The sequence below is a fragment of the Vipera ursinii genome (genome assembly GCF_947247035.1).
Source record: "Vipera ursinii genome assembly, chromosome: 2".
Lineage (NCBI taxonomy): Eukaryota > Metazoa > Chordata > Lepidosauria > Squamata > Viperidae > Vipera > Vipera ursinii.
The window spans coordinates 281,203,534-281,225,532 of NC_139513.1; the positions used below are offsets into that span (position 1 = coordinate 281,203,534).

General features: G+C 39.2%; 1 protein-coding gene across 12 annotated transcripts in view; it reads left to right on the forward strand.

The window, feature by feature from the left end:
- The window catches only part of TCF4 (transcription factor 4), a 404,113-nt gene that overhangs the window by 370,063 nt on the left and 12,051 nt on the right, over positions 1-21,999 (forward strand). For all 12 annotated transcript variants that reach the window (XM_083355584.1, XM_083355583.1, XM_083355580.1 and 9 more), the window contains one exon: positions 20,977-21,112. In XM_083355584.1, coding sequence (XP_083211710.1) covers positions 20,977-21,112 — 136 coding nt within the window. The remainder of the gene's footprint in view (positions 1-20,976; positions 21,113-21,999) is intronic.

The window sequence follows — 21,999 nt, forward strand, 5'->3', positions numbered from 1 at the left end:
GCAGAGGAAAAAATGAGGTTCTCGGTCATTCACCAGCAAAGTTCTTCCCTGTCTGAAACTCTAACTTGCGAGAAAGCATCAGCGCTGCTGCTATTTTTTTTTTCTTTATGGAAAACTGGTCTGAATTTTGAAGTAAAAACACGGGAACAAAGGAAATAGTTTTTGAGTAGAGTCAGTCTTAAGTTAGCCTTTGACCATTTGATACATTCCATGCTGAAAAGGAAGTTAAATGGAGGGGGGGGAGGGAAATCAAGCAGGACACTGGTAATGTTTTCCACATTTGAATTTTAATACATAAAACAGGCAATAAAACGTTGGCCAGCTGCAGTAAATAAAGTAGCAGTGGGAGGTATGGACCGGAAGCTTGTTCAGAATGGCCTGGCTGAGTTTCTTTGCCCACTAATACACCTTCTTCCTTTGTCAGCTGTGGACCTCTTGCTTATGGGAGGAGAAATATATCAAAAATAACTTGCTTTTTCTTTTTGCCTAGGTTGTAATTTTACAGAAAGATTTTTTTTTGTCAAACAACCAACACAACAAGCCCAACAAAAACCAATGTGCTGTACTTTATTATTGAATAACAATAACAACAACAGGAAGGAAAAATACATTAAAGAGAATAAAAAGAATGATGTCTCTGACTTAACCTCCCCAAACCGTATCTAGTGAGAATTTAAAAAAAAAACATTTGTAAAGGTTTTTCCCCTTTTTGTCTATCACACCCCACTGACTTATATATCTTGTCTTTCAAATTAGAAACCTTGAACGGCCAAAAGCAGGGGTAGGCAACCTTAGCTCTTTTATGACTCGTGGACTTCAACTCCCAGAATTCTCTCTTCTGGCTCAGGTATTCTGGGAGTTGAAGTCCACGAGTCATAAAAGAGCCAAGGTTGCCTACCCCTGGCCAAAAGGGACTTTTCACATCAGCGAGGCCGGTTGCTTCCTTGGTACGCTTTTCCACAATCAACCAACCCCCTAATAGATAAGCATAAACTCATTTGCAGGTAGATTGTCCCCATCCCTGCCCCCTTAATATTTCTTACCATCAGGAAATTCCTTCATATCTACTTTATTTTCATTTAATCTGTTAGTCTTTGTCCCAATCTCACTTTTAAAAAAGGGGTAAGACCTATCCTTCTTGCACATGACAATTTTTTTAGATTTTTATAGACTTTTGTCATATTTCCCTCAATTCTCTATCTAGCTCTTTAGGTATTTAGGACTTTCTCTCTTCCTAATTGATCAGTCCTTATAAGCCTCTTCAGAACAACGATGATTTTTTAAAAAAAAAATCAAAATGCCCCTATCATAATCCATAGTTTACAATATTTGGTAGCTCCCCCCCAAAAAACCTATGGAGATGCATTTTATTTTCCTGGGTACAGAGTCAGAAAGAAAGCTTGTGCAATCCTGGGTTTCATATTTAATTTTCAATAATTTTGTTCCCAACTTTAACCCAATTCTGAGTATTGGTAACATTTTTAACCACCTTCTTCTGTCTGATTACATTGAATCTACTCTTTTATACAAGCTGTATGGGAAAACAGTGTTATTTATTTATTTGCTGATCCAATGGTAAAACTATGTTTTCTATATTGACAGTTACGTTTTCCTAATACTTTATTTTTTTATTTTTTATTTTTTCAAGTAAAAGGAAGTCTCTTTTTTTCTTCCAGAAGATAATTTCCATCTCATCTTTCCTTCTTTTTTCTTTTCCATTTCTTTGGGCAGGGAGGGGGATGAGTAAGTGGATGAGAGGAGCTACTTCACTTTTATCTTAATACAGTAAGAATAAATGATAGTACAGTACTGCAGTTCTAAACCAAGCATTCTTTAACCTCTGAAATAGAATCATTTCTGGGATTTCGGTGAGAGTATTAAATTATGGCTTACTCTTGTTCACAGCCTTTAACTCATATTTACTTGCACTACCATTCCAAAAGATTGCAGGATTAATTACTAGCCACAGGCTCATTCATGTAACAGTCCTTGTTCCAATGACAATCTTCTCTAAAAGAAAGTAGTTAACTAGTTCCCAGAAACATCTAGTTTATAGCTAGTGAGCTTCCAGGACTGTGACTTTAATCTTTTTTCCCACACCAAACATAAAATGGAATGGGGTAATTCTGATAGCGTTTTCCCTATTTATTCAGAGACCATCTCTGAGTAGCCAGGACCATAAATGATCACCTTGCTCTCCTTTCACCTGAATTAGTATACCAGCTGTCCAATCTCTACTCACTAATTACATTGCCATGCAGTCACAAAGTGACTCTGATGTGTGCCATGCATGCAACCTGTTGTGCATGCTTTTGGCCGTAGAGGTGAAGATGCCTGGGTGCATAGTGTCATTGAAATAATGACTTTATAAAGTTCATTGTAATTGACACCTACAGAACCTGAAACAGATCGCTGAAAATCACAATATTGGCAGGAGAACTCAGAACTCAATTATTTAAGATCGCATTGCGTGTCTGTTACAGTCTTTGTTTAAGGTTGTTGGAAGACGGTTGTTTGGTATGATCCACTCCAGCAACCCCAGCTTGATCAGGGTTGATGGGGAAAGCACGGTGGGGCAAGTACATCATAATGTTTTTGCACAAGTGGTAAAAGTTACATATTATATATCACTCACCTGATAATATGACTGACACAAACTACATCATTTATGTCAGCTGCAAAATGATGTACACGATACTACCATGGCTTCTACTGAAAAGTATGCCTGGAGAAACCTATGCTGAGAAGAGCTAGTCTGGATAAATGAAAATATTTTTACCTGGCATCTAAAAACCATGGAAATACAGTATATAGTAACGCACTGAAGCATCTTCACAAAAGGTTCATATTTTGGCTGCTGTCCACCTAATTCAGAAGTTGAGGGTGCACCAAGTATAATTTTTGAAGAAGATTCTGATAATTTGACATTTATAGGGGGCAAATAGTATTTCAGAGAACTGAAGACTATAACAGCCTCCCTTCAAAGCTCTTCCAGAGTGTCAAATTGCAATTTTGAGCATGACAGAAAAGGAAATTTAGGGAATACATCAGGAGTCATTTTAGTAGAGTTCTCAGATCTAAATTGTCCCCTCATTTGCAACTTCCTCCATCCCAAAATTGGTCCACAGCAATGAAAAATGGTTCATAAAACTTTATGGAGAATGTAAAATCAGCAAAAGTCATTTCTTATTTCATTTTAACAGCCATTCTAGGATGCTGTGAATAGAATTTATTCTGTTTATGGAACAACATCCTTAAATCTAACCTGCTCTTAAGTTAGTATTTAAGCTGCTGTTAATGTTATTGCTTCTTCAGCATGACAACATATAGAAAAACTGGTTGTAGACATGTTTTATTTAAACATTTAAACATTAATTTATAATTCACCCTTAGGAAGTATTGTAGCAGTTGGAGTGCAGGTTGGCACATGTATCCAAATCAAAAGAAGAAACCAATTTAAAATTATTTTAAAGGCTGTATCTTCACTAAATTAATATAAGAATCTCTTTATATGTTCTATTTAGTATTATCATAACAATGCAAGTATGCTGCCTTTTTATTAAAAAAGCCTTTCACAAAAGGCAAAGCGTCTTATTACAATGAGCATTTTAAAAGCAACCGCAGCAAATCATTTTATACGTTTAAGGATTACCTAATTTAGTTAGTATTACTAATTCTGTGTAATTATAACATATACTTAAGATTTTTTTTTTAAAAAAGGTTTATGTTGTTGATTGGGGGAAAAGGGGAATCCAGTCATTATTTTTAAAGACACGTAAAATCCTAATATAATGATTTCATTCATTTCAAACAACCTAATTAGGCACATTGTTAAAATACTAGTGTTCCATTTCCAAGTTTTAATTTCACATTAGCCCATGATCCATGTTTTTCTACCTACAGATGGATCTGTTGTCCAGCTGGGTGTGTGAAAGTTATTGGAGAATGGATGCTTGTGAGTTAACATTTCTCCAGCACTGTCCTGATGCCTTTTCCCCCTGTAGAATAGATGAGAAACAGCTGGCTTTTGTTTAAAAAGCCATCTTGGTAAAATGTCTGAATAACAAGGTGTAGAAGTGAGGTCACCATTCAACAGGTGCTTAAAAATCAAGTGGGGAATAAAGGAAGAGACATGAGCTGAGATGCGAGGATAATCTGACCAGCTACATAATTTCATGGTTTATTTTTACTTGGTTATTTTTATCAATAGGTTATTGCTCTTAGCTGAATGCTAATATCCTTAACCTTCTTGCTTTTCAGATCTTGAACCTCTCCTGATTCCACCAGTATATAAAATGAATAATTATCCCTATAGGCAGAACATTACTGTTCTTATTGCACTGACAGCAGAAAAGCTATGTTTCCTATGATAGCTTTCCTCACTTTTTCAAGCACAACAGTTGTTGCAACCTGTGTGCTATCCGAAGCATGCCAGAATACCCCATTAATATGTTCTTGGAACACAGGAAATGAACAGTAACGGTAGACTTGAGAGAGCATCTTTCCATAAAATAGCATCCCGAAAGACAAAGCTCTCCTCTAATGTATTAAAACATTACAAAACTGTCCATTTGCTGTATAAACGCAGAGGAAATGCATTTCCTCCCGTGGGTTATTATTAACATCTGTTTGTCCAGTAGGGATTCCAGTTTAGCAATTGTTTTGGCAAGTTGGCTCTTGCCATTGAGTTGATTTGCAGTGCCAAATAAAACATCCTTTTACTTGGAGTTCATGGGTCTGTGTTGAGTAGTTGTTGTTGTTGTTGTTGTTGTTGTTACTACTATTATTATTATTATTATTATTATTATTATTATTATTATTATTATTATTGCCCGAGGCCACCCACCCACCCTGGTCTTAAAAACAAAACAGAAAGAGCATGGAGAAATATATGGAGCAGTGCCACGCTGTTTTCTCTTAAGAGCATGCAGGAATACAAGAATCGCTTCCCATCCACCCCCCACCCCAGCCCCCATTTATAGTTGGTCTCTGCCTAGATTTAAGACGTGGCATTCTTCCTTGCTCTCTCTTACAGACTAAACCTCTGCTCTGCCAGTTTTGAGTTAGGTCTAAATAGATTTTGCATATGACCACTACTCACAGAATGTATTTTCATAAGCTTTTAGAAAGCTGTTTATAACCCTGTGGTACTTTTCTGTATTAAAAGAAAACTGTTAAAACTTTTCTCTTTTTTCTTGATTTAATGCTGCTCAGACTGACTCACACACCCTCTCCCCCCCCCTTGTTACAATGAAGTCCTTTCTTTTGCTTTTGATCTTATTTATAGCTTAGCCACCAGTCATATGGAAACTATTACTGTATAGCATGGAGATGAAAGACTTTCAGTTTGGTTAAATAAGAGTGAATAATTTGAACCAACAATATGCACGCAGAGTGTGAGAACCTGACTTTGCTGAGGTGTCCTTCGTTATTCTCTTATTACAAGCTGGAAGTTTGTAAGGCCTTTAGATAAAATAAGCTTTCTACCCAGCTTACATATTTGGGCGATCTGGGAATCTTGTAATATACTTCAGTGTTCTCTTGCCTTTTCTTTTTTTTTCCTGGCTTTTCTTTGTTTGTTATTATGTCCACTTGGATTTCATTTTAGATTTAGATTTAGATTTTATTAGATTTATATACCGCCCTTTCCCGAAGGAGTCAGGGCGGTTTACAGGGCATTTTAAAATCATATCAATATAAAATACAAAGTTAAAAGAGAATTAAAAGATTAAATTATCCCTGAAAATAAAACCCCAGTTAAAATTCTCCGCCTGGGTCAGAGAGCTCAAAGAGCCAAGTCTTCAGGTCCCGGCGGAACGAGCGTAGGTCAGGGGCAGTCCTGAGCTCCACGGGCAGCTGGTTCCGGATGGTAGGCGCACCCACAGAAAAGGCCCTCTCCCTGGGTGTTATCCGCTGGCAATCTTTTACCGGTGGCACCCTGAGAAGACCCTCCCTCTGCGAGCGCACTGGATGAAGGGAACTTGATGCTGGCAGCAGGTGTTCCCTCAAATATCCCGGACCCAAGCCATTTAGGGCTTTATAGGTCATCACCAGCACTTTGAATCTCACCCGGAGGGCAACCGGAAGCCAATGCAGCTCACGGAGTAGAGGTGTTACATGGGAGTATCGGGAAACCCCCATCACAACTCGCGCGGCCGCATTCTGCACCAGTTGTAGTCTCCGAATGGTTCTCAAGGGCAGCCCCATGTAGAGAGCTTATATTGTTGTTAAGACATGGGTCCCCAACCCCAGGTCCGTGGACTGGTAGCGGGCCGCAGCATGCCAGCAACCGGGCCACACAAACAAGCAAAGCCCCATCCACAGGATGCAGGCAGCACACAAAACCACACACTCTCCAGTCCGGGGCAAAACGTTTCCCAACGTTTCCCTGGTTCCCAAAAGGTTGGGGATCTCTGTGTTAAGAGACTACCATGTGCACAGGAATCTTCCATATTTTTTTCTGCTTAGAGGTATTTTCCAAAATGTGAAAAATTGCTTTTCAAATATGTTATCAAATCAAAATGTCTCCCAGATCCTTAGAAATCCTATCCATATCCCATGCCAGTTATAGATGTACGGTATATGCCTAGATATAGAGGCTGAATCAGTAATCTGTGTTTATTTACACTGCCGTTTGTAAACCTGATTGTGACAAATTGTAATCACTTTTCTGTGCAAAAGATTACAGTTTTCCTTCCGCAGACCTAATTTTGGCAACCACTATGAAGATTGCCATGTTTCTAGCAGCAACTGCGGTTTGCAGAAGTCAGTTAACAACAACAACGACAACAACAATAATAATAATTAAAAAGTTGGAAGGGACCTTGGAGGTCATCTAGTCCAACCCCCTGCTCAAACAGAAACCCTATACCATTTCAGAAAAAATGGCTGTCCTGTCTCTTAAGAACTGCTAGTGTTGGAGCAGCTTCCGGAGGCAGGTTTAATCAATTGGCTGTCAATGTTCCACTGATTAATTGTTCTAACTGTCAGGAAATTTCTCCCTAGTTGTAAAGTTGGTACTCTCTGTTCAATATTAATTGTTTCAGGTTTTTGTACTTTAGATTTTGAATTGGTTTTGCATTGGTTTGGGATGGCAAATAAGATTGAGACTAGCAAACTTCTTTTTACATGAATTAGTCACATCTTTTGTAGCATGTTTTACAGTGCTGCTTATATCAGAAATCCAGTACCTACATACTGGTTGACATCATCTTCTTTGATTGATAGTAGCATAATTGCAATTTCTTTTCCCAGTGCATTCTGAATGTGGAAATCGGGAGAAAACCAACAGAAAAAGCCTACTTCAGCAGTTTTGGCAGAAAATGCACATTTTGCTAGTTATCATTGAAAGTCCAATAATAACTTTCTTTTGTTGGACCTAGAGATATTTTTTTTTCTCCTCCTCTGCCTCCCCCATCCGAAAGTTCTGCTTTGGTTTTCAGCCGTGGTGGATTTCAGACAAAAGAGCCTACGACATCAGTGGTTTAGAGAGAGATTTAAGCATTTCTCTCCATGGAATCTTTGGATTGTTTTTTTTTTAAGTGATTGGAAAATGTCCCTCAATAAACAATCTGTGAAGGTTTGTTCACAAACACACATTATATCTGCCTAACCACCAAGGTGACGTGCTTCCCATTGTTTGCTCATGTACTTTTCATTCAGAATATTTTAAGACCTTTTTTTTGGCGATTTTTGTCTTGAAAAACCTTGAAAATCGCTCAGATTACCTATATAATGTTGGAACAAGAGGGCAATGAACAAGGTTCTGTTTTGAAAACCAAATATAATAAAAAATAATAATTGTATATTGTTGTGTAATACAAACATGCTTGGAAAGATGCTAAACTTAGCTGTTCCTTAAAAATATTTTACTGCTTAGTTTTTCTCTCCTGTTTCCTTTCCTTGCATCTATTTCTGTTTTCTCTTACCCTCCTTGAATATGTCAGAGACTGAAACTTAAAATAAACATTGACAGCCAATTGATTAAAGCTGCTAGAGATCCATTCTGAATTCTATATTTCTATAGTTCCAATCAGAAGTAAGTCATATGGTAGGTTGACGCTATAGTCTCAAGTTGCAAAACTATGGGTGATTATTTTGAATTAAACCCCATTAAACTTAATGGAGCTTAATGTCTGTGGAGATTCTCAATCATCCAGATCAGGGGTCTTCAAACTCGGCCCTTTTATGACTCATGGACTTCAACTCCCAGAATTCCTCAGCCAGCATGCCTGGCTGAGAAATTCTGGGAGTTGAAGTCCATGAGTCATAAAAGGGCCGAGTTTGAAGACCTCTGATCCAGATCATGATTGTTCCAAAGGTGCTTTTTCAAAAGGCAACTGGACTTTATCACCGTCCTTTCAGCCGTTCCAAGGTTCCATATCCACTTGCATTATTCAGATGACCCTGAGGGCACAGATAAACCTCCAGGTGGCCTCAACGACTCTCAAAAAGAGTGCTAATGACCAGATGATTGCAAGGAATATAAATCTTTCCATCATCCGTCATTCAGTCAGAACTGAAGAAGCTTCTTGGATGAGAAGTGAAACATCTTCAAGGAAAAGGAAAGTCCAGTTGCCTTTTTGAAAAAGCATCCTTGGGGGCTTAATGGAGCTTATTTGACATATATAGAATTGAATGTAGATTCCCAGGCTGCGAGTTGTATAATTCTGTTGTGCGCTCAGTAATTGAATGCTGCCATATTTTCTTTGGTTGAGAATGCCAAATTCCAAAGGTACACCCATTTTCTCCCATTTGCTTTCTTCAGAGAGCTGGTTTTAATTCTCAAATTACATTGCAAAAATCAGAATACTTTTGAAGTTCTCCTAGAAAGAAAGAGTTAACTTTAAGCAACAGCAGAATACACTTCTCATAACTTCATAAGAAACCTTCCATTGTTTTAATTTTTTACAGCTTTTATCTGCTGCCCACAATTCACAAACTTCAGAGTGCCCATCTGGGTGTAATAAAAGTTAACATTTGGATGAGTATTTCCTACCACTTTTAAAGATGTACTTTTAGAACTAAATATTTTTCCCCGCTTTAGAGGAAATAAGTTTCTTTGTTTTGATATAACAGATAGCAGGCAGAGTTACTGTAACTGAAATCTAGCCCTTTGAGATTGTCAGGTATAACTGACATTTCACGAGGAGTTTACAATTCAAAGACACCTAAACAGTTTTCTGTGTCAATGGTTGTATAATTAAACGGAGAATACATCAACTTTTCCTTCTCTGTTTACTGGGGCAAAATGATCTCATGTATGTATACTAATAATTAATTAATATGAATAAGCTTCTTGTGCTTGCTTGTACAGATGTAGTCTACCACCAGAGTACAGAGACATAGATATATGCATAAGAAAAATCCACATTCAAGAAGATAACCAAGCCACGAAAGATATCCAAGCCAAATAAGATGTAGAAAATAATCTATTGTTTGCTTAAGTACTTGTGATTCAGCTGAACTTAGCAGGTTCTTGATTGCTCAGAAATTCAGTTACCAATGCTCTTCCTTCTACTTGTGAGTTTGGGACTCTAAATTACAAAGACAGAAGAGAGATGGAGAATAGGACAGACTACAGGTTTTTTTTTCAGATCTTTGTCTGAATGGTTCTGTTTCACATACTAAATCATTGAGTGCAGCTGCTACACCTTTTGCGCCAGTGTTACACCAGTGGTAAAGAAATCAAACATGCAGTTATGTGACATAGAATATGGATGGAATAGAATAGAATAGAATAGAATAGAATAGAATAGAATAGAATAGAATATTCTTTATTGTGGACCTAGTATACTTAGATTTCAGTAAGGCATTTGATAAAGTAGACCACAACCTACTCCTTAGTAAACTAGAAAATGATGGAATAGACATTACCACCGGATGGATGTATAAAGCTGGCTGGCAAACCATACTCGACAAGTAGTCCTCAATGGCACCACATCCACACGGAGAGAATGAAGCAGAGGGGTACCACAAGGTTCCGTCTTAGGCCCAGTACTCTTCATCATTTTCAGTGAATTAGATGAGGGAATTGAAGGGGAACTCATCAAATTTTCAGATGACACCAAACTGGCAGGAGTAGCGAACATCCCAGAAGACAAACTCAGGATCCAAAAAGATCTTGACAAACTTGAACAATGGGCGCTATCCAAACAAATGAGTTTCAATGTGGAGAAAAGCAAAGTTTTACATTTAGGCATGAAAAATCAAAGGTACAAGTACAGACTGGGTGAGACCTGGCTTAAAAACAGTAACTGTGAGAGGGACCTTGGAGTCCTAGTGGACGATCACTTGACTATGAGCTGCAAGACTTGGGTTTGGTTAGTCTAAAGAAAAGAAGAAATAGGGGAGACATGATAGCAGTATTCCAGAGGCTGCCACCAAGAAGGGGGGGGGGGTGTCACGTTATTCACCAAAGCAGAGGGCAGGACAAGAAACAATGGTTGGAAACTGATCAAAGAGAGAAACGTCCTGGAATTAAGGAGAAACTTCCTGATAGTGAAGGCAATTAACCAGTGGAACAGCTTGCCTCCAGAAATCGTGGATGCTCCATCACTGGGGATTTTTAAGAAGAGGCTAGACTAGACATGTCAAACTTGCAACATCGCGTGACGTATTGGAGCTTTTTCCCCACTGCTGGCAATGTGATGGGTGCAGTTTCCTCGTGATGTGTCCGGCCCGTGGGCCAGCAGTTTGACACCCCTGGGCTAGAAAGTCACTTGTCTGAGATGGTATAGGTCTGTGGTGGCGAACCTATGGCACGTGTGCCACAGGTGGCACACAGAGCCCTCTCTGTGGGCACATGTGCCATCAACCCAGTCCTAGGCCTTCAGCTAGGTTTTATAAAACCTTTTTGCTTTAGGCCTCTGCCGCCGTGTGCAAAAAAAAAAAAAGGTTCAGTCAATGAATCAGTTTCAGCTTCTTGCAAGGAAAAAAAAAAGATCTCACAAAGTTGGAATTGATTAATTGAACTTTTTAGTCCCACCCAGTCTGCCGTTACCACCGCAGCCACGCCCACCTGGCACCGGACAATACATAAGTGGGTTTTGGGTTGCACTTTGGGCACTCGGTCTCTAAAAGTTTCACCATCACTGGTATAGGTCATCCTGCTTGAGCAGGGGACTGGACTAGAAGACCTCCAAGGTCCCTCCAGCTCTATTCTATTCTTATTCACCACGTGTGATTGGACACACAAGGAATTTGTCTCCGGCGCATAAGCTCTCGGTGTACATACAAGCAACAAATGAAATTCCAGAGCCTAGAGGCAATCACAAGCCAATCCTGCCTTGAAGTATTTTTATTAGTCATTTTTTAAAGCATGCATAGCCCTAATACCACAACCATTGAGAGATGCTGAAGCAGGGCTGCTGCTTCTCCTATTCAATTACTTAACATTCAGTAGTAATAACTTTAACTCAGAAACTGTCATCTAGGTTTTCAGATTGTTCAAATAAAGGGTCCCACAAGCAAAGTGGCCATCATCTTCATTCATAACCAACATGCTTCTTCTAAAGGTGTAGCTTCTTTGGTGATGAAAGTTCCTGATGGTGATGTCCTTGTGCCAAGTTCTAAAGAGTGATACAGGCTAGTTGCTATTTAGCCAGACATTACTAGGGAGGGGGGGAAAAATCACTCTTCCAAGGATAAACCGTTTCTGCTTTACATAGCATCCCTGTACTTTCAGGTTTGCACGTGGTGCATCTTTCCAGAATTGGAAAGATTGTGGTTCTTTCTTTTAGTTGTGTTCATCTACACCTAAACACTTGAAGGCCCTTGGGCAGCATCCTTTTACTCAGTAATTTTGTAATTTTGTGTTGCACGGAACAACAGCAACATCGGGAATCTTCATGTTGAGATCTTATTTATTTTCAGCTGAGCTTTTTTTTTTTCCTCGTCAGGATATTTTATTTTTGGTGTTTTGTTGGAAAGCCAAAGAGAGGCTACATATCATATTGCTAGTTTCAGACTCCATCGTAGCTTCCTTAAGTCATGCATTAGAAGTTGGCAAAGAGAAACATATTGACACTGTAATCCTATTTACATTTACTTAGTGATCAGCCTTACTGTACTGTTCTCCATGCAGGTAGGCCCATTTAGACTGCTATTTGTTGATAGCGCTCTCCACGAGTTTTAGTATATAAAGCTTGAAGTTCTTATATCTTCTTGCTTTTATTATACACAATCTGATGAGACAGATTTTAAATCAAGTTAGCTGGGGCTACTTGCCTAAAGCCATTATGGTTCAGACTGCATATTACTCTTAATAGGGGGAGTATGTGGTTTTTCTTATTTCCAAGTGTAATCCAGATTGACCTCACATAGATTGCTGTTGTTGTTTTTTTTTAATCTGTTGGCAGTCCCAAGCAAAATCTGCTCACTATTGTGCCTGCAATATGCAGATAAAGAGGATCTGCCGTGGGAGCAAACAGTGATAATGAAAGAGTACAAAAGTTTTAAAACCTCCTCAGCCAGATTCTACAATTATTTTTGAGTAAGAGGGGGAAAAAATATAAGTGACTGTTTATAAGCTATTTAAAGGAACATTTAGTTCATCCCTGATTTGGTTTGACCTACAGTGATACTCACAGCTGAGTAGTTTTCATGTTGTCCTTTGTAACCAAAGAAGAAAAGGGCTCTTGTGGCATCTTAATGACCAAGAAACAGAAGCTTCCTGAGCCAAATCCAGTGCTGTAACTCAATATTCCTCACTACAAGGCCCATGAGCCAGAATGGACACTCTTGTTTTCTCTGCATTGCCAAGCTTCTTTCTGATTCTCTCTCCAGTAGAATTTCTGTCTTTCTTTTTTCCTTCCTCCCCTTGCTATCCCAGCATTGGCTTTAGTTATGTACACAAACGCTCCTAATTGCCAACTTTACTCTTCTTTGCTGGATATTAGATCGGGCAAAAACTGCGCTGCTAATCCATTTCCAGCTATGCTGAAATTACAGAATTAATAAACAAGCGAGAGATTAGAGAGTAGGGGGGAAATAAGCGAAAATTCACCTGTCCACCTCACTGATATTTTTTTCCCTCTTTGCAAGAGGTAGATGGCCTGAGATGTCCCTCACCAAAGCATCCGATGACCTTGCAGGCTGTTGAGTTAGCGTATATCAGAAGAAAGAATTCTTTCTGACTGATAGGACTGCCAGCAAAGACAGAAAGAAATATGGGGTGTTAATGAAATCCCAGACCAAAGAAGAGAGCGGAATTTTGTTCTGAACAGTGTTTAACTTACTGCCAACTCACTTTCATCTGGGAATGATGCAAATCATGGGTGCTCATGATTTTTTTTAAGGATGTTGGTGACGATAAAGTTTTGCTTAAGTGCAGCTCAACTCCTATGACTATGTGGCTATGTCTGTGTAGTTTAATCGGCAACAATGAAGTGGTCTTTGCCATTGCCTTTTTCAGAGATGGTTTTCAATTTCCTAGTCTTCTCTGTAGCCCTGGGATTTATTTCTTGGTTGATTTCCATCCAAGCACAAACTCGGTTTGACTCTGTTTCATTTTTTTGAAATCAGCCCAAGTCAACGAAGCACTGTTACCTACTTGGGCAATTTGAATTAAATGAATTCAAATTTGTCTGGAATAATTTGTTTTTAATCCTCGAAATATAATTTGGAGAGCCAGTTTGGTATAGTTCAGGGGTCGGCAACCTCGGCTCTTTTATGACTCGTGGACTTCAACTCCCAGAATTCCTGAGCCAGCTATGCTGGCTCAGGAATTCTGGGAGTTGAAGTCCACGAGTCATAAAAGAGCCGAGGTTGCCGACCCCTGGTATAGTTGTTAAGGCATCAGGCCAGAAACCAGGAGGCACTGAATTTGCTCTGCCTTAGGCACAAAACCAGCTGGGTGACCTTGGGCCAGTTCTTCTCTCTTAGCTCTAGGACAGGGGTAGGCAACCTCGGCTCTTTTATGACTCATGGACTTCAACTCCCAGAATTCCTGAGTCAGCATAGCTGACTCAGGAATTCTAGGAGTTGAAGTCCATGAGTCATAAAAGAGCCGAGGTTGCCTTCCCGTGCTCTAGGAAGAAGTCAATGGCAAACCATGTCCAAAAACTACAGGGACTTGTCCATGTGGTCACTAGAAGTCAAAAATTGACTCGAGGAACAGAGAGATGGAGGGAAAGAGAGAGAGAGAAAGAGAGTATAGATAACATTTGAAATGTCCTGAAATGAGGCAAATAAACGTTTATTTCTTTGTGGTTCATATCTTGCCCTTGTTGCTTTATAAGTAACAAATGTCAGCGAACATAACTGATACTCCTTCCTCCTATTTTCCTTACAACAGACATGTCAAACACAGGGCCCGGGGGCCAGATCCGGCCCGGGAAGTGGTTTCATGCAGCCCGCAAAGCCATCCTGGAAACAGTGAGGGAACGGCCCCCACTGCCTTTGCCCTGGCCCAGAGACCCTCCTCCTGCCAGAGACCCTCAGATCTGTCCCACTCTTGCCCAGGCCCCCATAGGCACCCTTGATGTGAACGATGTAGAGCTGGCCATGCCCACCCAGTAGGCCATACGCACTTTAGCCACACCCACCCAGTAGGCCATGCCCACCCAGGCCACACCCACCTGGCCCCCTGAGGGCAACCGCAATGCTGATGCAGCCCTCAATGAAATTGAGTTTGACACCCCTGCCTTACAACAACACTGTGAGATGGGCTGGATTGACAGAAAGTGTCTGGCTCAAAGTCACCCAGCTGGTTTTCATGCCTAATGTGAGACTAGAACTCACAGGTTCTCTGATTTCAGCACCTTAACCACTAGACCAAACTGACTCTCATTTTGTCATCTTGATCGTTTCCAACATGAGCATTGAAAAGATCAGCCGGCAGGTGCAAGGATAACCATCGGAAGGCTAAATAAATCATTCTGAGCCTGACAAACTGACTCAGCGTAAAGCTGATTTGTACATAGACAAATTGTACCAGAGCAGGACTGCATGGATTCCTTTATATCATCCGGCCTTGCCATAATTATTTGCCATCACTGAAATTTCTCCAGAAATAAATTGGGCTCTTAACATCTGGAAGCCTTCAAGGCCTGCAAAAAGTAGCTAGATCATGACCAGGCTGACCTTTGGACTCTACCCAACTACATAGAAGTAGAGCAATCAACACTTGGCAAAACATTCGTATCTATTATTTGAAACAGGAGCTGAGTAAGTCAGGTCTTCCTTCATTTTGTGGACACATTTGCTCATCACATGGTTGAAGAAATTGACATATGACATATGAAAAAATCTTAGAGTCTTTCTCTGTTATTGTAAATATGTTTCCACTGTTCCTCTCATTTGTTGATTATTTAATTATTTACTTACTTGCTTACCTACAAGGTCTTATGGACCAGTCCAATCAAGTGTCTCTGAATGGCCTACAAATTCCCAAATCCTTACTTTCAATCAGAATATATACATAATAATCTAAGATTAAAATCTAGATCATGTATTACAAAGCAAGCATATACATCAGGAATCAAATATTCAAAAACATAATTAAAAACAATTACTCATCCAGAAGAATAGCCATCACAACCCTGTTATTGGCCATCATTAGATGCAGAATATCTTGACACAAATAGTAAGGAAACATTCATTTTGAAAAAAAACACCTTTTTTTCTCCATTATCTTGCTTTTTGACTTTCTTCCATGAACAGAAAAATCAGATTTTGATCATATCCAAGATCTTAGTTAGGAATGGGCCATAAAACCTGAGATGTAGATGAACCATTAGTTATAATAAATGCAGATCAGCAAAATGTCTTCTCAATCTGAATAGTCCTAAATTATTACCTTGATACTAGTTCTTCATATACATATTTTGGGACTGCCTGCTCCCAAGAGTTCTATCCAACTAATTAGGCTAGGAAGAAAAGGCTGCTATGGATCCCCTCTCCTAAAAATGCCATTTACTGGAATCTTGGAATTGGGTCGTCTTAATCACTGCCTCCATCCTTTGGATTAGTATCCCCCTGGAGGATCAAACTTATTCAGTACTGCTGGGATTCATAAATGTAAGTAAAATATGGTTATTTCAGCAGCTCTGAACAGTAGCATAGTTAAGATTTCTTGTCAGAAGACAAGGTTGTTTGTCAATGTTTGCTGGTTTGATGTGTGTATTTGTAGGTATATACATATACCTGTTTTAATTTTACTTACATATAAGTAGGATTGTAAACTGCTCAGACCTAGTCAGTTATTGGAGCAGCAAACAAGCCTGCTAAATAAAGGCATGTCCACATAGAGTCAGAAATAATTTTTTGAGTCGACTTTATAAGGATTGGAGCTCTCTTCTTTTCATAGGGTGGACAAGATAAAATTCTGGTTTGACTAAATACAACTATGGTCAGTTGACATCCATAATTGTGGTATTTTCCACATCAATATAAATCCACTTTTGCAGATTACTTCTTAAAATTCAAGAAAACTTTTTGAGTTCTTCAGAGTTCTTCTCTGTCTATTTCTCTCTTGTTTTTATTTTCCCAAAATACTTAAGAGTATAATCTCTTGGAGAACAACAACGAATCTTCCTTCCCAACCTTCCTTTTCACCATCAGGGAGGTTGAAGCCTAATTCCCACCAAGGTGTCTCTTATTTCATGGTATGAATGGCATGACAATTAAGTACCTGCATACCTGGCTTGAAACACATATTCAGAAGCTCATGGTTGCTCATCACCTTGGAGAGAGGTATCTTCTACTCATGAAATTTGCATTAATGGCTTGGAGGAAGAGGTGGAAAGAATGCTTATCAAATTTGCAGATGACATAGAACCACCTGGGATAGCTAATGCTGTACTGAATGGAAATAATACTCAAAATCATTTCGATAGGTTGGAATATGGGCTGAAATTAAATAGAAACTAACAGACAAGTGTGTTTAATGTTTATTACACTTAAGTAATAAACTTCAAATGAATATGGAATGAGGGGTGCTTGATTTAGTAATAGCATCTATGTAAAAGATTTTGAGATCATAGCAGCTCTTTGTCCCTGTTGTATAGTGATTTGGCCCACTGTATTGTTTTCTGTTTCTCCATGCTGTCCATCAAGTGGTCATCCAGATTTTTTTTTTCAGATCAGATCAAACCGGGCAGGTCATCTGATTAAAATACCTGTGATTGATCTCTTTTGCCTCCTGTTTCTAACTCTGGAATCTAAATAACTTTCTGGATTGTTTAAAACCATCCTCTCAAAATTTGCATTTCCTATTACAGATTTCATTTGAGTTGAGATATCTTTAAAAGTTTCTGAAAATTTTTTTTTACACTGCTCAAAAATCCTTGCCCAAATAATATGTTCTTTCCTTTCTCCCCCTCCACTCCCAGTTTGTGTCACATGGACAGAGCCAGATGAAATTCTTACATTACCTCCAGCCACGAATTGAAAGGGATAATTGTTTGGAATGTTCAATGTCTAAGTCAATATTCCTCAACCTTGGCAAATTTAAGACATGTGAACTTCTATTCCCAGAATTCTGGGAGTTGAAGTCCACACGTTTTAAAGTTGCCAAGGTTAAGAAACTCTGGTCTAAGTTTTATTTGTCCACCAAAATGACCAGGCTTAGATCGAGTTTCTATTTGTCACACTAGATCTCCCTTTTATGTAATTTAAGACCTTATTCCTTGAAGGTCTGGTGTAAGAAATAAATGGGTATTAAACACCAGTTTCATATCCTAAAAAGTCCTCTGCTCACAAACATTTCCTCACATAAATTAACAGTAAAGAGAACTGGTAACATATTTTCAAGAGTGGGATTTGCCCAATAATTTTTAATTGCTGAGATCTCTTGCCCAGAATATCATCTATGGACTTGGTTTCACCCCATCACCCCATTGTGGGTGATGATATCACCACCTCCTTTTTGTCAAATCTTTCAGCAATCTCTCCTAAAATTATGGTCATTTGATACAGGCAAGAAATATTATTTAATCAATGTGCTAGATTTATCAGGAAATTACCTTGAAATAAAGTACCATTCATCATCCTTTATCATTATCGTCTTAGCCATGTTTTTAATTTTGCTCATTGTATGTGTGCATGTAAAATTATACTTTTTTCTGAGTTGGTGAATTCAGAATATTATTAAGAATTATTGTAAGAGTGTTAAGTACTTTGGATTTGATCCCCAAAAGGTCCTTCAAAGTGCAGCATTTAGGGAGCAAATGCAGCATCTCTCTAAAAATACTTTGAAGCTAATTCAAGAGCTGGTTTAAGCTCTATGTGTCTTAGGCTGTTGGTATCGCAAGATCGATATAAATTAAGAATACAAAGAATGCCTGTGGCAGGTGTGGTACGAGGAAGATCAAAAGTGGACATTCCCTATGATGTTTCCTATCCTTTGGAACTCGCTAGAATGCCAAGAAAGTGATATTAATTTTTGAAACTATAATTAATATATATGTGTATTTCTCTTACTGTATATTGTCTTTTATTTTTATTGCAATGGATTTCATATAGTGCTGGAATTGCCTTGATTGAAGCAATCAAGTAAGCAACCACATTTTTTTCTGAGAGCATGTGACAGCTGCAGAGGGCAGCTTCCTGTCCAGGAAAAGATACATTTGCACTCCAGAACAACTTTTTGGAGTTGGGCCCACAGTACTATGTAACTTAACTTGTTGTTAGTTGCGAAGTTGTGTCCGACCCATCATGACCTCATGGACAACGTTCCTCAAGGCCTTCCTGTCCTCTACCATCTTCTGGAGTCAATTTAAGCTAATGCCTACTGCTTCAGTGACTCCCTCCAGCCACCTCATTCTCTGTCGTCCCCTTCTTCTCTTGCCCTCAACCTTTCCCAGCATTAGGCTCTTCTCCAGTGAGTTCTCCCTTCTCATTAGGTGGCCGAAGTATTTGAGTTTCAACTTCAGGATCTGGCCTTCTAAAGAGCAGTAAGGGTTGATCTCCTCTAGGACTGACTGGTTTGATCGCCTTACAGTCAAAATGTAACTTAACTACTACTGATAATAGTCTATAATGAAACCAACTGAAGTAGGATTAGGACTTGTTTTGACTAAAAATGAATGCAAAGACATAAACATTTTCATGTGCAAAATAAAAGTGTGAAAAATAAAAATTGCATTTTTAGATGAAAGGCATGCTTCAACTTTAAAGCATTAGCCCCTACTTGATATTTGCAACTCCTATTAATGTAACCAGTGGTTGGGATAATGAGACTGTGGCCCAACACAAATCATGAAAATAGAAAAAAAAGAAAGAAAGAAAGAAAGAAAGAAAGAAAGAAAGAAAGAAAGAAAGAAAGAAAGAAAGAAAGAAAGAAAAATACATCCAAAGAACTCGACATTGGAGAATGAAAGAACATGGAATGCTTTTAAGAGTAGCCCCTTGTTTAAGTACAACATAACAGAATTCTACACACAGCTACCACCTTGAGTTTTCTGATTGTTGAAGAGGATGACACCAACCTTTCAAGAAGTTTCTGAAGCCCTCATTGATGTGCTTGATCAAAGTCTTTCTTCTCATCTATCTGTCATGCAAGATGGCTGATCAAACATCTATTTTATCTTTTAATTTTAGATGACCCTTTGGGGTCTTTCCTATTCTTGAACCCAGTCTTTTGGATAAATTAAGAATTATCATGTTTTTGGATAAAGTAAGGATTATCATATTTCTTTCCACCCAAATGTTTTCAGTACTTTGTGCCATTGCACCTGATTTTTTCAACAGCAGCTCATACCATATAATGCATCTCACCATCACAGGCTATCAGACTGGCTTCGATTTCCTAATTCCCTCTTCCCCTCTTCCTTCTGTATGTGTCTTGCAAGCACAGAGGTTTCTCTTGTTATTTAATGTTTGTGCAACACCTAATCATTGCAAACATACTGGTGATAGCTATAGTGGCAACAGCAATAATAGTGGCCATGGTACATAAATAGTGCTTCTATTGAGTCGGTATTCCGAATAGCTAAACCTGGAGTAAGTTGTCTTGTAGTCATTTTGCGCACAGCTTGCATTGTGTAAAAAATAACAGAGCGCCCATATGTGTCTTTTTCTTAATTCTGTAACTGGTTTAACTTAACAGACACATTGAACACAGTGCCATACCAAAAGAAGAAAACAAAAAAGTGTATCCATTTAGCTAGTTCCATCAATTATGCCAATAACACCATTACCCTGACACCTTCATGCCTACAATGATGGCCTTACTGGTGTGGTTAATAAAATTTTGATAGATTTATTATCTGAAGTCATGATATTGGCAAGAGCATCTTCCCCCTTGGAGCTGGAATCTATGGCTAATGATAGAACAGAGAAGATTAATTTACTCTGAGGCTGGGCTTTTGATTTCTGGAAAGCTAGGGGATGGGATGGCAATGATGACACTATGATTACTGCTACTACTACCGCTACTACTACTACAAATTGTCTAGTAGGAGTTTTTGCAATGCTTCACTAGCTGCCTTGTCAGAAGCTTAGCTGGCATTATAAAAATAGAGAAAAACAGGGAGAAAGTGGCTTGCCCAAGAATCTTATCCCCTAAAAGGGAAATTGGATGCCAAATTGAAATTCCTGCAGGATTTCTGATAGCAGTGAGGGAATTGAGAAGCCCACAATTAAGCATATGGGCATTAAGATAATTGTCAGATCTGTTGGCGGACATGATAGAAGACAGATGGGTACGAATCAGCCTCTCTACTGCAGCACCCTGGGAGAGACAATTTGATGTTTTACCTGCCTGAGCTCCTTTGCTGTGTTTGTCACTAAACGTGCTGCACAGCGCCTTACTGACTGTTAAGTGCTTTTTTGAATATACATACAATGTATGCCTATGACAGTGCCTCGGCGCCCTCTAGTGAAAAGCTACAAGGAAACCTTGCCGTCATGTTTAAATGCCTGGGTTTATTTCCAGCATCTCCCCCCAAGTTATTGATAGGAAACCCAACGACTTCTTGGCTTGCTTAGCTTAAAATGGTCCTCTTTACATTTCCTTACTTCCCCCTCTTGCAGGTTGGGGCTCATCGTGAAGATGCAGTTGGCCTCCGTGGCAGCCATTCGCTTGTGCCAAACCAAGTTCCTGTTCCACAGCTGCCAGTGCAGTCTGCAACATCTCCTGACTTAAACCAGCCTCAGGATCCTTACCGAGGTACGTACAACAGCACCGCTTGGTCCTGTGCCTTGATAAGATAAGACAAGATAATCTTTATTGACATTTTTTACTGTGGGCACAATGGCACACATCAAAAATGAAATTTAGTTGCCCGCTCTCAATGTGAGCCACATACATGACACCCCCCAAAAACATACTACATACAACATATTTATAGACCCACACCCCTGCATATACATAACAAATGAATATTAAATACTGTCCAACTTGAATATATAACGGAAGGAGGAAGACTGGCAGTTCACAAGGTTAATGCTGTATGGAATGAAACTATGGCTGAATCTGGATGTTCTGCTTCGGATACCACGAAGCCTCCTCCCAGAAGGTAACAAGGAAAACAGGTTGTGAAGAGGATGAGTAGTGTCCCAGATAATCTTGCGGACCCTGTTCAAACAACGCTTCTGTGCTATGTCCTGGATGGAAGGGAGGGAACTGCCAATGATTTTTTCGGCCATCCTCACCACTCTCTGCACCGCCTTCCTGTCTGAAGCAGGGATGCTTCCAAACCACACTGTGATGCTGTATGACAGGGTGCTCTTAATCGTCCCCCTGTAGAAAGTGGTCAGAACAGGGGAAGGAAGATGAGCTTTTCTCATGCAATGCAGAAAGTGCAGGCTATATAATTTATACTACCAAATCTATGACAGCAGGTTTCAAATGTCAGGATAGTTGTGTGGGAGAAGGAGTGGGCTTGTTATTTATTCAAGCCACACCCCATCTATTTCCCTATAGATGGAGAGGTAAACAGATGACAGCTTGCCAGATGAGTTATAATGTGGCTTGTTATAAATTATATAACTTATTACATAAATTATTAAAGGTGGTATGTTAAAACCTAATATCTCGGTATGCACGATCATATT